This window comes from Staurois parvus, unplaced genomic scaffold (assembly GCF_062004578.1).
Source record: "Staurois parvus isolate SC_StPar_1 unplaced genomic scaffold, SC_StPar_1.0 ptg000209l, whole genome shotgun sequence".
NCBI classification, from domain to species: domain Eukaryota; kingdom Metazoa; phylum Chordata; class Amphibia; order Anura; family Ranidae; genus Staurois; species Staurois parvus.
In genome coordinates, this window is record NW_028318005.1 from 12094572 (window position 1) to 12112841 (window position 18270).

Below are 18270 nucleotides of genomic sequence, written 5' to 3' on the forward strand. Positions count from 1 at the left end.
CATGTGTATTATTACTTGAATCGTGGTGTGTTTTGTGTATTTCTTCCGGATCTGTGCAGTAATTCAGTGTGACACTTTACCTCTGTGCAGGACCTTCCTGTAATAAAGACCAGTCACTGCTGCTCTTTCCTTGTGCAGGGTGTCTGGTCTTGTCTCCGCCCCCTCCTGTAGTTTTCCGCAGGCAGCCTGTAGTGGATGGGTTGTGCTGAACCCCACCCATAGCTCTGTTCTCTGCACAAGCTATGTACAGCACAGTGATAATGGCACCGCTACATTTACAAGGTAATACCTGGGTTTGTAAAGGCATTTAGTGCACAAAAAGTATATAACCTTTATGGCTATTGATGAATTTATTTACATGGAAAGTGTTCAGGATTTCAGCTTTAAATCAAGATGATTATTGTGTGTTTTGTAAAAAGAAAAGTGATTTTAACATATAATTGAATAAAAGGTTTTCTTTGGATATTATGAAATATTGTTATTGCATGACAGAAAAACAAAATTGTAATGCCACCTTTAACCCGCTAACAATATATGTGTAATAAACACTTGTCTTGGCTGCACACTCTGTAATATTGGTCAACATGTCCCACAAAGCTATTCTTGTAGTAGTTATTGCAGCATGAGATCCCAATCTCCAGTATGGGAAGTTACAAAAGTTATTTAAAAAATTAATCATTTGCACAGTCTGTGTAGGATTCAAAGAACAAATTCTGTGGAGGTCTTCTCTGCTCCCTGGGGCTCTAACAGGAAGACCCTCCATCCCCCTCCACCCCCTACCTATAGCACCATGATGGGCAGAAAACGTAGGCTATCTGGAAAAATGATTGGAATTATAACAAAGGCCCTGTGCATATTTTTTGCATATGAAACAAATAACCACTTGACTACCGGGCACTTCTACCCCCTTCCTGCCCAGGCCAATTTTCAGCTTTTGGCACTGTCGCACTTTGAGTGACAATTGCCCAGTCATGCAACACTGTACCCATATGAAATGTTTATCATTTTTTTCACACAAATAGCGCTTTCTTTTGGTGGTATGTACTCACCGCTGGGTGTTTTATTTTTTGCACTATAAACAAAAAAAGAGCAAAAATTTAAAAAAAAAAAGTTTCTCTTTTTTTCTATTATAAAATTTTGCAAACAGGTAATTTTTCTCCTTCACTGATGTGCGTTGATGAGGCTGCACTGATAGGCAGCACTGACGGGCACTGATAGGCAGCACTGACGGGCACTGATAGGCGGCACTGATGAGGTGGCACTGAAAGGCACAATTTATGAGCTGGCACTGATATGCAACAATGATGGGCACTGATAGGCGGCACTGATAGGTGGCATTGACTGATGGCACTGACTGGCGGCACTGCTGGGCACTGACTAGCAGCACTGCTGGGCACTGACTGGCAGCACTGCTGGGCATCACTGATGGGCACTAATGGGTGGCACTGCTGGGCACTTGTGGGTGGCACTGCTGGGCACAGATAGGCGGCACTGGTGGGTGGCACTGCCGGGCACCGATCATCAGGGCACTGATCATCAGTGCCCTGATGATCGGTGCTGATCCCTCCCCTGACAATTGTCGGTTATTGGCAGTACTTTCCTCATGCTGTGACAGTGTGAAGAAAGTGCAGCCGAGAACTGGCAACTGCATTTACCGGTGATCTGCTGTGTCATTGGACATGGCTGATCACGTGGTGAAAGGCCGCTGTGATTGGCCGTTTACCACCTCACATGATCAACTGTGTCCATAGGACACAGCATTCAAAGAGATTGCCGGGTGGGCACGTTCTAGGAGGACGTCATATGACACCCTCCCAGAACTGGCTGGCCGCAGCGAAGCCGTCATTCAGCTATCTGCTGTCGGCAAGTGGTTAATAAAAAAAAAAGACACAAATTAATGCAACTCTGTATTCATTACCATGTTATTATTTTATATGCAGGTGGGGTAAGTATTTGAATTTGAGTCAGTATCATTCTCATAAAATCCCCTGTACAGTATAGCTAAGACTGGTAGAGGGAGACGCAGCACAAGAAACCAATCAGTTGTGCTGTAGACCTTATGAGAGAGATAGAGAGATGAGCTCACCAGTTTTCCACTTCTCCTTTCACTGTCCAATTATAGGCTGGGGGAGGGACAAGACCAGGAAGTGTTACTGAACTTTAGCGGAGGGAAATCAGGTCTCCCGCCCTGGCAGACAGGAGTTTGTTGTATGATGGGAACAAATCTCAGGACTGGATGGGTAGAAGGTTATAAAAAAATATCTTTGGTCAGTAAACGTGATGGGTATGCATATTTGGATGACTATACTTACCTATGTTGAGCTTACCATACATCTGAAGAGCAGTACTGGTGAATAGTGCTGGGACTGATGTGGAGAGTTGCCTTTGAGGTTGAACGTATAGAGGGCTTAAAACCACTCTGAATATGGGGGTCTTTACATCTGGTAAGGCCGCATCTAATACAAACATTGGACAAACTTGGACTTAGCCCTTGGGTGGTTCAGTGGATATGCAGTTTACTAAAGCATAGATACCAGAGTGTGGCTGTAAATGGGGTTCACTCGGAACAAAGACCAGTCACTAGTGGTCTATATCAAGGCTCCGTACTAAGTCCTTGTCAGGGCAGGGCTGTGGAACGGACAGGTAGGCCTAGTGGCAGGGTAACGCACTGGCTGACGACAACCACCAGCAACAGACCGAAGTCCCTCAGGGCGCGGAGTCTAAGTCCCAGGCTGCCCTTCACCAGGGCCCCTGATGGTGGGGATGGACTTGACGCAGCCAGGAACCAGGTCGCGGCCCCCGAGACACCCCAGCTGCGGTAATGGCCGCCGCCAATGGCGTGTAGCTGGTGAGAATGACAATAGCGTAGTCAGGCAAGCCGGGTCAACAACAACGGGACAAAACAGTACAGAACAGTAGACAGAGAATCACAGGTCACGGGTCGGGTTCAGCAACGGAAGGTCAGATCGAAGGAAAACACAGAGAATGGTCTTAGTAACAAGCCGAGTCAGAATACCAGAAGAGTCACAAGCATATACACAGAGCTGTAGCAAGACCAAGACACAAGACACAAGTGCAAAGAGCATGTGCAGATCCCAGGCTTATATGTACTCAGCCACACCCCTCTGGGGGATGGACCTCAGAGACCTGAAGGCATGAAAGATTCCCATCATGCTCAGCAGAAATCCAAGATGGATGCCAGCACATGGAGTAACATAACCTCTGGGAAAAGGTAGGACCTTGACAATCCTGTTCTATTTAATCTATATGTAAGACTGGCCATACATTATACAATTTTCTTGAGCCAAAAACCATATAATATGAGGTCAAACCTAAATGACACTTTCAATTGTATGCAATTAGACAGGCCCTTGCATTACATAGTTGAAGGTAAATCTAAAGGAAATTGTAAGAAAATTGTAAGAAAATTGTATAGTGATAGAACTAAAGGTTTGTTGGGTAACGTTTGTCTTTTTGCTGATGACACAAAGGTGTGTGATAGGGTTGATATCCCTGGAGGTGTTTAACATGGAACATGATTTAGCATTGCTGGAAGATTAATCAAAAAAGTGGAAATTGCAGATCAATGTTTCTAAATGTAAAATAATGCACCTAGGGAGAAAGAATCCCTAGAGAGAGTACAACATGGGCCAGCACTACAGAGGAAAAGGACTTGGGGGTACTTATTTCAGATGATTGCAAAATGAGCAAACAGTGTGGCCAGGCAGTGGGGAAAGCAAATAGAATGCTAGAATTCATCACTAGAGGGGTCACCAGCAGGAGGAAAGAGGTCCTGATTCCCCTACATAGCTCTTTAATTAGACCTCATTTAGAATGCTGTGTCCAGTTGTGGAGACCTCACTTACATAAATATATTGATAAAATCAAGAGAACAAGTCCAGAGGGCAGCATTTTCACCAGGAAATCAAAATCAAGAACACGGGGACATGACCCTAAAATAACTGGAGGAAAGTTCAAAACTAATCTCAGAAAGTAATATTTTACTGAAAGAATAGTTGAGGCTTGGAATAAACTTCCAGCAGATGGAGTGAGCCAGTCAACAGTAAATAGCTTCAAACATGCTTGGGACAAACATATGTTTCTATCTAATCCTCACTGTGGTGGTGGGTGACAATGATGTTAGCGGATGAAGAGAGATGTTGTGGAGAACTAATACTTTTGATTCACTCAATGTGGACTAAATTTGTTTATAATAGTTTATAATACTATATTTGTTTTTTTTCAGAGGAGGCTTACATCCTTTTCATTTTCTGTGGACTTTCCTTTATGCACAATTTTTTTAAAATATTTCTGTAAACAATTTTGATCATTTTATTAGTTTTATCAGCGCAAAACGTATTATTGTATTGCATGTAATTAGAGAGGATATGCTCTTATGTGTTCGCTGCTGTCTTTTAATTTATGTACAGTTTTGCATAGTTTCCACCTTGTTTTATTGACTGACAAATAGTAGACCCTTTAAGATGACCCGCTTTATATAGTACAAAATAATTTGCCCTTAAACATCTGTCATTGAACTACTGCAAAGAGTCAACTGTCATTTGATTTAATTTCCCTCAATGTAAGGCTGCACAGAGTCTGCTATAACTGTCAGTTGACTTTATTTCCTCAGCAGGGGCGGACTGACAACTCATGGGGCCCTCGGGCAATAGGGGATCATGGGGCCCCTGTGTCCTTGCCAGGGGTGTATTTACCACAAGGCAAACAAGGCAGTTGTCTAGGGTGGCATTTTTCAGGGGGGCAGCGGCATTTTTCAGGGGGCCGTGGCATTTTTCAGGGGGGCAGTGCCATCCCCTGAAAGAAGGAAAGGAAGAAGGGACACGCGCAGCATGGGGACCATGTGGGATCTGAGAGAGGCTGCGGGCTGCTTGATGGTGTATGCAGAGCCCGACTCTTGTTCCCAGGGAGCTGTGAAGGTGGGTGTCTTATCTCTTGCCAAGGTGGGGGGGGGGGTTTGCCAGTGTATGGGGGGCGGTGGTAGTGGAAGGCTCTCTCACCTGGGGATGGGCGGGGGACTGGGGTGTTGTTGGTCAATGTCAGGCTCTCTTCGTGGGGAAGGGGGGTGTTTGCTGGTGTCAAGGTCTCTCCATGGGGGTTGTGTTGCCTAGGGCAGCACAAAACTTAAATACACCACTAGTCCTTGCCCAAACTCAAAAAAGCCTATGAAAAAGGTACCAGGGGCATCTCACGCGGCCCCCTGCTGACCCTGGGCCCTTGGGCAGTGCCCGAGTTTCCAAATGGTCAGTACGCCCCTGTTCCTCAGTGATCTCTTGTAAAGAGTCTGTCAGTTGAGGTTAGTGGAACTATAGGCAAATTAAAAAATGACGCATGCTGCAGTCTAGCATTAGGCTCTGTTCACACCAATGTGTTTTTTAGTGCTTTTTGCAGAAACGCACTGCAGTCCATTCAACATGGTTTCCTATGGAACATGTTCACATCTACGCTTTTTTGAGCTGCTGCATTTTTGTAAAGGGTCAGGGACTTTTTTAAAAGCAAAAAGCAGCATTTTTGCTGCAATAGAGTTCAATGGAGAAGCTGCTGAAATGCATGGTAGTGCTTTTTTGCCGCATTTTGCATTTTTATTCTGCCCAGCAACAAAAAAAATTCCACTTCAACAAAAAAAAAAAGCTAAACAAAACGCAAAACTCTGTAAAAACACGTCAAAAATGCATGTAGAAAAACGCAAAACCAACTGCAAAAAACACTGGAGAGAGCGTCAAACGCAAAATGCATATGTGAACCAAGCCTTAAGGGGTCATTCACACTGGTGTAGAGACGTCAGGTTTTCTGCAAGCGTTCTGCAAGGGCACAACAGAATTCATTGTTCTCTATGTGCCCTGTTCACACCACACTAGTATCACGTGCAGATTTTTACTGTGCAGAAATCTGCAACGTGTATAATACTCATTGCAGAGCGCATGAAAACTGATGTAAACTGATGTCTCTGCAAGTGAAATCTGCTTGTCAGTTTCCATCAGTTGGTTCCAATGGTCCAAGCCCGTTGGCATTGTTCCTGGCATCTTCCCCCTTGGTCCTTCTGGGTGCCAGTCTACAGCCATTATGAGTGGTTGGCTCAGGAATACAGTCAGCCCGGCACGCTGCCTGGACACGCACAGCACAGTGTACATTCTGCAGAGGATTGCGAATAGACAGGTAAGTGTACTTTACTGTAGAAGAGATATTGCATGTACTCTGCAATAAAAAGCCGACCTGTTTTTAGTTTTTTAAATACAGTTCTACTACTAATGCAACATTCTTTTTTCTACACCCCCTTCCCCAGAAACAGTCATATCACCTGCCAGTAGATCTGTTATTTTTCCATTTCCTTCACCAGGTGCCCACACTGTTCATTCTGCACTGAAAATGCACAGCATCGTTGTCACCCTGTGGACAGGAGCTAACATGAAACAATCTCCTACAGGGTCCCTCCCCTCGGCCGCTCCAGCTGTCTGTCCGATCAGCCACTCTTCCATCCCCAGCGACAGCATTGAATTCTTCCCTCCTATTGGCCAACATCTGGCTAGGTTCACACCTGGCATTTTGTAAATGTGCGGGTTTTTTTGTGGCACATTTTTATGCTACACGTATAAGGCAGCCCATTCATTTCAATGGACTCCCCTACATGCTGCAGACACGCCAGAGTAACTCATGTACCCTTTTGGGAGTTGAACTTCATGCGTTTTTAAACCATGCACTTTGACATATGTTTTATCACATATGAAAATGCACATCTGCTTGCTGTTTTTGGGGTGCTATTAACAATGAATGGCATCATGAGTGTGACATGTTTTCCCTGCGTGCAAAAATGCGCTTTTGCAAGCGTTCACAAAATGCTCCAGTGTGAATGCAGCCTTCCATGGAGTCTGACATTCCCTGTACCTTTTATGCATGCACTAGGCCTGGCTACAGAGAGTTTTGGTCATCCCAGGCACATGCCATGAGAAACCCATTGCTGTCTATGGCTGGGCCTGGCACATAATAATTACTGACAATGCCAAGGCCCTAGTCTTGGACAGGCTGTGCCGTGAGAATGTTTATTAATATGAAGTCTGTATTACAATGTATTCTGTATATTTCATACATGTTATGGCCTTAGAGGTCGGACTTTTTACACGAGCGATAAGATAATGGCACAGAGCACAGTGATCTAGACTATAGGTCAGGAATGTAGCCAGATTATAATTCTCTCTACACTGGGATAAAGGTTATGAGATGTGTGCAGGGTTCAATGCAGAGTCCTGCCAGTCTTGCTGGAAGAGATCTCTAAAATATACCTACACTGATCAGCTGGAAAATTATGAACACCAACCTAATGTTGAGGAAGTCCCCCTTTTGACCCCAAAAAAACCCTGACCTATGGAGGCATTGACTCCACTGGACCTCTGTAGGGATGCTGTGGTATCTGTCCAGTTTGATGCTCACATACCAAGCTGCGGTTTCTAAAGTGAGCAAAATCCTCTCTTGTATTAGGAGAGGTATAGACTCCAGAGAGAGGGATATCATTTTACCCCTGTACAAATCATTAGTAATACCTCATCTGGAATATGCAGTTCAGTTTTGGGCACCAATTCACAAAAAGAACATTGGGGAACTGGAGAAAGTGCAGAGAAGGCCAACCAAACTGGAAAGAGGCATGGAGGAGCTCAGTTATGAGGAAAGTTACATAGTTGCATAGTTAGTCTGGCTGAAAAAAAGACAAAAGACCATCCAGTTCAAAAAAAAAAGTTATAATCCTATACCCACAATTGATCCAGAGAAAGGCAAAAAAAACCAGCAAAGCATGATCCAATTTAAAATATTAAAGGAATTTAATTTAAGGGGGGGATATGATCACCATGTATAAATACATCAGTGGTTCATATAGTGAATTCGGTGTAGATTTTTTTACCCTGAGGTCATCGCAGAGGACAAGGAGGCACTCTTTACATCTGGGGGAAAATTAATCTCCAAATACAGAAAGGTTTCTTTACAGTAAGAGCTGTGAAAATGTGAAATGGACTCAAGTGTTGGTTCTGGTCAGCTCAGTGGATTGCTTTAAAAAAGGCCTGTATTTTTTCTTAGATACACAGAATATAACTGGTTACTAACATGTTAACTTGATCCAGGGAATATCCGATTGGCTCTCGAGGGATCAGGAAGGATGTTTTTTCCCTGCAGGAGCAAATTGGATCATGCTTTGCTGGGTTTTTCCACTTTTGACACATCAGCTTCAGGGACAATATGTACACTTGTTGCCTAATATATCTCACACACTTTCAGGTGCTATTGTGACAAGATAATCATTGTTCACTTTTCTTGTCAGTGGACAAAATGTTATGGCTGATTGGTGTGTCTTTTTGTCCCAGAAAAAAAACTTCCAATATCCTTGTATAAATAAATGTGGAATATTTGAAAAATGAGAGTGCCACAACCCAACAAATGTTAGAGGTTTAAAACGCTCCCTTCACCAGCAACTAAGATGTCATTTCCCAGCCCTGATGAAGGGAGAGGAGTTTTGAGCCTTGGAAATGTGTTGACCTCTTCCTTTTCATGCCAAATAAAATTTCTCACTGGACTTATCAAACTTTTGTGATGCTCTCATCTTTCACATACCCCACAGACTACCCCCGAGATATCATTGTCATACCTCTGTCAACAGACAGCTGCCTTTCAAGACCTAACTTTGGACCACTGATTCTCATACACGCCGAAGGCCATTGGTCCTCCAATACATACTTTATTATACTGTGCTTACAGGAGCTAGTTGCTTTTTTTTTTATCAAGCCCCTGTGTGAATCCAGCTAAATGTACTGACTTTAGCTTTACACAAGCATTTACAAGACTTTTGGCTTGCTAAAATCTGGTTTAACCTCCCTGACGGTATTCCCGAGTGTAGCTCGGGGTAACATTTCAGTACCAAAAGCGGTAACCCCGAGCTACACTCGGGCTTACCCTGCGGCACTGCTCCGGCATGTGTTCTTCACTTACCTTACCCTGCGCTCCCACGATGTGTCCCCTGCAGCGTCCCCGGCCATCTCCTCCGGCCAATGCCGGCATCCAGCTTCTGTGTCCTGTCCCTGTGACGTCGGGACGTACAGGCGCCGCCGCCGCCGCCGGCGGGAAATTTAAAAATTTTAAAAAATGTCACTTTTTTTTTTTTACATTTTACACAGTAAAACATTGCTGTTTCAACCTATTTCACATACATATTGTCCCTAGTGCTTTGTCCTGCGCCCTGCCTGCATTTTGTCTGTTCTTTCTGCCTGGAAACTGAGAAATGTCCATGGCGTCCAAAAAGTGTCCCTTTAGGTCAAAAGCGGTTTAGATCAGCTAGAGAACAGCGATAGTAAATCAGAACCACTTGCAGAATTGAGTGATAATGATTCGTGGGGGAAATTCGTCATCAGAAACTGAAAACGATTTTGCGACTGAGCTCAGCAATGTGCGAACTTGGCGCTCTATTTCACATTTCAGTGTTTTTGGTTTGATTATATTATTGAATTAAATTTTTTATTATTTTTATATTATTTTTATGATTATTAAATTATAATTTATGATTTTGTGTTTCAAATTTTATCATACCCGGGATGTTTACTAGACTCTTGTTCGGACAGATTTCAGTGAGTTTTTCCTAAAAATTACAGCCTACAATAAAAAAAATACATATTTCCATGCAAAAAAATGGTACCGCTTTCAGCACCAAAAATCTGAAATAATCATACCGCCAGGGAGGTTAAAGCTACAGCCTGCACCCTTCTACAATCTGTGTTCAGATTGGTTCTGAACAAGTGGTTCTAAGCTTGTTAAATGTTTATTGTTGATGCTTTGAAGAACAGTGTGCAATGTGAGCAGTACAGGCAACACCTTGCACCTCTCTTCTAATCGTCAGCCTCTCCGCCTCCAGCTTCAGTGTGCCTTGGGTGGCACTGATGGTTAGGCATGAGGTGGATGGCACAAGACTGTTCACCCGGAACGGAAGAAAGTATAAATCTGAACCTGGTGATAACAGGACACAAGACCTTTCAATGCTTGTCCCATATCTAAATCCTTCCTTTATCTGACGGATAAGGAAGAGGAAGTAGAAGCTAACCATTACCCAGCATGTTTTTAAGGTGACACTTCTTTAGGTGTCTTGTTTATTTACCATTATTACATATTATTAAGGCAAGTCATAGACGGGTCATTTATCGGCCGAATTTTCGTCCGCACGAAAAATCGGTCAATAAGCACTCCAGCCCGTCGGCCGTTTTTTGCGGATCTCCACATTTATTTTTATTGTTTTTCGTGGACATTGGTGGCAGCATCGCTGCCAGCAATGACAGATCTTTTGTTTATCAGACGATTATGCCCTGATTATCAGTATAAGCAATGTACTCACTGTATCCTGTCAGACAAGCCTGTTTACATGTGACTAGCTGTGATTGGACACAGCTGATCTCATTGTATAGGGCTGCTGTGATTTCCCCAAAAGACATTTGGACATTTGTCCAAAAGACACAGCGGTCACAGAGTGCACTCAATGCATGCTCCAGGGGGAGGCGCACATGTCCATTGATGTCCTCCCAGAACTGGGGAGCAATGCCTATAGTACGGACGGGAAAAGGTTTAAAAACATTTGTTGCATGAATATCACAGATTTCAAATTTTAGCCATAATTGCTGTAATAGATTCATTTATATTATCTTCATCTCCATGTAGTGGCCAAAATGCAACATAGTTTTCTGAAATAATGAGAAAATATACCACATCCAGGCTACTAGACGGAGGTGACTATTATAGGAATAAATCTATTTCAGAATTTACAGCCAAAATTCATGTGACCTGCACAAATGGGTGGGCATTTGTCCAACAAATGTTTTATAAATAGATCCTTTGGAGCAGAGTCATTCTGAAATTGTTCAAAAATGTTTGCAGTCTGTCATGAGGCCTTCTCCTGGGGAACATCTAAACCAGCCTTTCTCTACCTTTTTTAACCAAGAGGAACCCTTGAAATAATTGTCACATCTCAGGGAACCCCTGCTAAGGTTAGTCCATTGCAGGTAACTCGAAAAATTTGACTCCTATGAACTTTTTTGCTGTTCTGCATAGACATTTATGTACACAAGGCACTTTCATTACTATGGTAATTGAAAACATTTATCTTACATTGGTGGTCCGTGGATGAATGTCCCCCTTATAGTGGTGGTTAGAATGCCACCCTTGAAGTCAGCTTTAAAGATCATTGGTGTCATTCTACCTGGCTCTGTCAAGTGATGATGGACCTGGAACTTTGTAGGCACCATCAGATGGGAGACCAATTAACCACAGCTCAAGGAGCCCCTAACAACTTCTGGCGGAACCCTAGCTGAAAATGACTGATCTAAAGGGTAAAATGTATATATTTTTAGGTATGCTGTGTGAATGGGAACATATAACAAACATATAGTGGGGTTTTCTCAAATTCGAAAAGTGTCTGCTTTGACATTAAACACAATAATTCCAGACTAGGTAGGACTGGAGGACATGGCCTTGTTAGGAGGGATGAAAGCGGTTAGAAGGAAGATTGGAAGAAATCACTTGGCATATAAAGTACATTAGATAACAGTATTTTCTATGTCAGTGCTAATTATTATAGCATGATTGATGTATTTCTATCTTACGGTTTAATTTCTGATGGTAAGAAATGCCTAGTTACTAAGCAACCTGCTGTTTATTGAACAAATTTGGGTAGGCGTTGTGTGGAGATCATAATTTCATACCGAACGTCAATTGTGGGAAAATGTGCACAGTGCCAGGACTTAAATGCCAGACAATTTGTTGGGTCTTGTGTTCAGTCTCAATAAGAATTACACTGTTCATAAATAAGGCTGACAGGTGGAATTGTTCTGCTTTTTAATGCAAAAGGTAGTTTATTGTTCCATACATTCATTCACGTAGGGTGATGGTCCCCAGAAATTGTGACACACTCATAAGTTATGCTGTTGAGCGGCTGGTAATAACTCATTAGTGGTTGTTAATGTATTGCAGTCTTAAGGTGACTTCAAAATTCTTAAAAACAAAAGGATCAACCCTGCCGCCGATCAAACACCGCTCTCCTCCACCTACAACCAGTGTTTTACTGCTTTCAAATTGTCTTTATTTTCATCAAACTGATAGATGAATAACATATTAGAAAGTGGCAGGTCATCTTTATTGCTTTAGGCAGTAATACATACAGCCCCAACCCACATCATTGCCAACATTCCAAGCAATAACCCAGGTGGCTACAGTAGACATCAGGGGATGCAGGGACCTGGGAATCGACCACTGGCTCTGATCCATCAAGTAGATAAAGTGGGTGACATAATAAATTACATACTGTATATGATGAACATGTCACTAGCAACTAGCAGCAGTTTTGTTATTCAGGGTCCCCCCCGTAACAGTTTTATTACCTGATCATGGCAGTAGATCTGTTGTATTTTCACTTCCTATAATAGGACAACACAGTTCGCTCTGCAGTTAAATCACATAGAGTGTTGTCACCCTGCGATTGGGTAGTCTCAAACCATGTAATCCTACATTGACTGTAAAGTCCAACCACGGGCACATAAAAAACTGTTCCTTGCAGCAGGGCTGTGCCCACACTGCAAGGGTTAATTGCTCATTTATGTCTAGGGGAATAATAACAGAAAATATACTTACTCGATCCTCTGCTCCTTCCCCCCCTAGACTAGTCCTTGCAGCTTCTGCACCCCTACATTCCCTGAGGTCATGAAGACCAGAGTAGGGTCCATAGACCTGCTTTGGACGTGAGGATGCCGAAGGACAGTCCACCATGGCAGGGGAGCACTGTCTGCTGGAGGATCAGGTAAATAAAACTTTCCCCTTTTCCCTAGACAAAATGAGCTGTAAAGGGGGGGGTCTGGGGTGTACAGCACCACTGCAAGGGATCATTTTTTTATCTGCTTGAAGTTGGGCTTTAAGAAATGTCAACAAAATTAAAGCCAAACTGGTGATTACACTAAAAAGGCCATTACAACAGTTTTTTTTTTCTTGTGGAAAAATGGTTTAGGCTGGGTTCATACTCTTGCACTGTGGTAACACGTATTAGCCCTGGTTCACATATATGCAGCCGTGCGTGTCGCGTTTTGCGCGGGCACGAGAGCCCATTCATTTGAATGGATTCCCTTGCCCTACAGCACGCAGAGAAGAAATCCCTGCACTTCTCCTGAACGCGCAGCCCACACGGGAACCTCGGGTCCCAGTAAGGTTGCGTTTTCCAGTGCGGGCGGCGTGCCATTAGAACTAATGGCACCCGTCCACGGGTCCGCATTTCTCTGTGCGGGTGGTGCGGCTGCATGGATTTTCGTGCAGATCTGCAGAGGCACCACCTGCACAGATGTGAACCTAGCTTAAGTGTACATTAATGCAACATGCAAAAACGTGTTTTGTGATTTGATGCACTGTGATGCCATTCATTCTTAAAGGCACCGAAACGCACCTTAAAAACAAATGTACATTGCAGCGCAGCACAATGGACAGTAATATACTAGTGTGCGGTGTGCAGCATTTCATGATACAAAAATAGTACAAGCACCTTTTTTTGGTGCAGTAAGCAGGCCATTCAAATGAATAGACTGTCTGAATGCAACGCATGTAATGATCAGGATCACAAGCAGCAACACACATGCACTAACTCAGTGCAACAGTGTGAACCCAGCCTAAATCATATGAATCAGTACCCCTCTCGATTTTACACAGCTTGTTCCAACCCCTACAACTGATACCTGTGCGGGACAGCTTGGCCTGTTAAAAGAAGTGAAAAAAAAAAACAGCTATTGCCAGGATCAATAGGTAATAATTCTATGTTGGGGGGGGGAGGGGGGTGTAGCTGAGAAATACGTAAACAGCTGTGTTAATGCTAATACATACTGCATCACATATGTATTTTCTGATTTTGCCCATGGTACTATTAGGCATGCTAAAGTCACCTTTCAGGCACACGTGTTATAACTTGATAGGCCACTTTAGCTTTCTCTATGAACCATGGCAGTCATTTGAATTAAACTCCATGGAGTTGATTTACTAAAGGCAAATAGATGGCTCACTTTGCAAGGGAATTTGTCCCGGACTTCCATCATTCAATCATGTGCAAGCACAAAAAGCTGTTTGTTTGTTTTTTATTTTCCTTGTACAAGATTGGGTATTCTTTGCAAAGTGAAACTTCCTTTGCAAAGTGAACAGCCTATTTGCCTTTAGTAAATCAACCTCAATATTCTTATCCCACGTCTTGGTAAGAACATCCGATTGTAATATCTACATAACAAATAATATCCATATTATGAGACGTATACAAGATCATCAGTCTCAATGGCAAATACTAAAATACAGCTCTGTAAATTGTTCAGTCCTTTTTGTGGCTGATGTGAACATGAAAATTTGCATATCAGTTAAGGACATTAATTTGTATTTCTCTGAGTGTGATATTTCATGGAAGCAGGTGTGGCTTCTGATCATTTACATCATGCAGTCCCTTAGATCACAGTGCGCATGTTATCAAAGCTGATTGGTGTATTGTGTTGTCTACACAATACTGCTTTGAAGGCACGGTACCAAAATATTCATATAGTATATTGCACACATTCCAAGCAGTGTGCTCATACTTGTATATCTCAGCAGCTTGAAGGACTGGTACTTCCATTGCACAATGACTCACCAGCATCACAGTAAGGGAAGTCTTCTACCTTTGAGGCCCTATCAACAAATATTTCTGCAACAGCAGTACATTGCATATAATAAACAGGTTCAAAAGATCATCCTGCATTTATAGTGGTTTTAAAGTGTTGGGTGGAGAGTTTCGGTGCATCACATTTGTGACTGGTTTCCGTTTGCACGCTTTAAATTTTAAAAGATCATGTTGACTTTGGAATCACCATCAGCATACCATACCATAATCATCCATGTCCGTCACATGCATTATCGTAAGCCTCTGACACATTGGAAGGGATCTGCATGTGGACTTTACAGGCAGATACTGAAGTCCCAGTCTTGTGTTCACAAGGAACTAAACTACTTTCCTAAGAGTTCTACAAGATCCCCTGAGAAACTCAGAGTGGTACAGTATACAGAGAGGAGCAGAGTTGTCCCAGGCATTTCCTGATTGTTAATCATGTTTTTTATTGTTCTCTGTGGTTTGAAGGGAGGATAAAAAGTCCATCATGAGCTTGGCTGTTTTTCTGGGTCTTTCCATCACTACTGAGTGACCACAGTTCTCTAGGATCTCCACCTGGCTTCCAGGTATGGCACTGGACAAGACTTCTGCTCCAGAAACATCCAAGACCTGTGACAGAGGAATAATGAATGAAACATATTAAAGATGCAGGGAAATCCATAAACTGGAAGCGGTGGTTAGCTTATGCACTGGTTATAGAACGTAGAACTAGTTTGGGATGCTTTGGAGTTTGGGAACATTGTTGGACATTCTAAAATTACTGTTAGTTTAGGAAGCTTTAGAGTTTGGGGGCATTGTTGAACATTATAAAATAGAATTTTACCCTGCGACATGATCTAACATGCTGTACACCCAGGTATGAAACAAAACTCACTTAAAGTGTTACTAAACCCGTAACAGTAAAATCAGTCTGTATATGCAGTAAAGCATGCGTGTTATATTCACTGTGGAACCTAAGGGGCTAATAATCTACATTGTGTAAAAAGGCTGTTTGATCCTGTATTCTCTGTTCCTCCCCTTCTTCAACTGTCCCCAATCCATGTGCTGATGGTACAGAGCCCTAGGAGTCACTCTGCACATGCTCAGTTTAGTGTGTATTGCAAGAGAGTTTTTTTCTTTGGGAGGGTGTATGTGATCGGCAAGGGGCCAATCAGCACTGTCCAGACAGAGGGTTAGGGGTTATGCAGCCTCATAGGACAGTCAGAGGAGAATGAAAAGTCCTCCTTCAAGCTCTAACCAGTGCTCAACTAGGCACTGATAGAAGTCACAAGACTGCTATATACTGCTGATGAGAAAAGGTATTTAGTAGTTTATATTTACTAAAATAATAACATTTCCATGTTCTGTGTTCTGTGGGAGACCAGATATAGTGAATTCAGGGTCCTGGATTTAGGAACACTTTTAACTATGTTTCTATATACTATACATATGTCACAAATAGAGCAAAGAGACCCACCTGGTCCTGTCGACCCCAGATGATCTGGGTGGGAACTGTAATTTTGTCCATGCTTTTTTGAAGAATGTGACGTGATTTTTCAGCAACCAAATCTAAAAACACTGAACAAAATATTGCTTGTTAGTTGTCACCATTATCAACTCAACAACAATATGCTCACAATTAAAACATAGCTAAACTCAAACACAAAAATGTAATAATTAGCAGCTTACTAAACCTTAGATGGTGGCTGTGATAGTTTCCTTTTTTCAAGATTTTTTTAACTTTATTTTTATATGGTATTCGTGCAAATAGCACAGTTCCTATCCCTGAGTGGGGTGATGGGATTAGTAGTTTACATTAGTAGTTTACATATGAAAGATAGCATTTTTCTTGGTCTTTGTCGAAGTACTGGTAAACTGTAAAATATTACATTTTTGTTCTTAGTTATGATTTAAATGGGGCCTTTTGTAGAGTAAAGCTGGATATACACTATTGGAAAAAGCTGATACAGTCTCCACTGTATACAGTGCAGATGGAGGAATCTTCATCATCTAATTGGATGTGGGCGCTGATTGGCCAACAATTTTCCACTCTATTCTATTTTATTTTCAGCTCTCTCCCTTTTTTATGTACTCTTAAAAGTATCAATGTCCTCATGCTTCACTATGGGATTCCCCCCCCCCCCTTTTTTTCCCCTTTTTCTTTTATACGTCATGGATTTTGTGGACAACCTTTCTAATCTATTTTTTTTATGTTTTTGTGACTCTAATGTGTAATATATGTAAAATGATTTGATATAATTTTTTGCAGTCATATTATTCAGACTTCTGATTGGATTAATATGAATAAGCCCATATTTTAGTGCCTATCCCAAAGAAGCAACCACATATAACGAAACATGTTGAGTTTAAGCACTGTGTAAATCTGTAAGATTGTGGACTAGCGTAAAGCGGGCCATAGATGGATCAAAATTCAACTGGTTCAGCAGGGACCTGACAAATTTTGATTCATCTATGGGCAGGTTGCTGTACAGAAGCCTGTCTCTCAATGAACTTCTTTTGGAAGCCTGTTGACAAATTGTTGCTTGATCAGTGTTGCTGGCTATCGCCAGAGGTCCTGATGAGTGTATTCTGATGGTGCGGATGCCTTTGTGGATGGGGGAATTGATTTATTTTCTTTTGTTTAACCCGCTGATAGAACGAAAGAAAATGTATGCATGGCCAGCCTTATTTATTTTAGATGAAGTCTGTTTACTATATATATATATATATGTTAATTGCATTCATTGTTTACATACAATAATATATGTTTTTATTCTTTATAAATCACTGTGTTTGCGGAAAATAAAACCTTCCCTGGAGGTAAAAAGTAGCAACGTCTTTAGACCTTATTCAAACAGGCTGTTAATATGGGCGCTTCTGGTGCATTTTTCCGTTCCCCCAAAAGCCTAACAAGGCAGCAAGAGGGGATCATACACACTATTTAACTTGGCTTGTTGTATTGGCAGGTGGTGCTGCCTGTCAAACCTGTCCATTAAAGTTCATGGGACAGTGCTGCACCTGCAAGTCAAATAATGCTTGGCTTGTAGTTCTGGTGTGTTCGTTCCATGCAAAATTGACATTTGGCAAAAAAAAAAAAAAGAAAAAAAAGAAAAAAAAAAAGGCATTCAGGACTGTACATATTTATCCAATATGGATCACTTTTTAAAGACTGCTGCCATGTGAACCTAGCCGAATACAGTAATTTTCTAATCTCTTACAGCAGATAGACTGTCACTTACACGTTCTGTAAAATTCATTATGAGGAATGCGAACATCAACGAGTCCTTGAAGCACCTAGGAATAAAAATGTTTCAATTGGATTAAACATTAAGGATGTGTTACTAATTCAACTTAGAAATAATTAAGTGCAGACTGGTTTCATGGCTTTCCTCTGCAGTTTTTCTCTTTTTACAACACTGGGGCTATGAATGTAGCAGACAGACACTCTCATAGCACTTCCTTGTAGTTGAACTAGGACCTTTCATTAAAGAATATAAATCACAGCAATTAATTATACTGTATGTGCATTCTTAGATTGTAAGCTCCAAGGATCAGGGCCCTCCTAACTCTCTTGTATTGAACTGTATTGTCTCCCGTTA

General features: G+C 42.0%; 1 protein-coding gene across 1 annotated transcript in view; it reads right to left on the bottom strand.

Moving 5' to 3' along the window:
* Window positions 1-11854: 11854 nt before the first annotated feature.
* Window positions 11855-18270, bottom strand: part of LOC149461176 (monoacylglycerol lipase abhd6-A-like) — a 30620-nt gene continuing 24204 nt past the window's right edge. Inside the window, 3 exon segments of the mRNA XM_089678780.1 lie at window positions 11855-15301; window positions 16149-16249; window positions 17911-17965. Of these exon segments, the coding sequence (XP_089534906.1) occupies window positions 15125-15301; window positions 16149-16249; window positions 17911-17965 (333 nt within the window). The 3' untranslated portion in view covers window positions 11855-15124.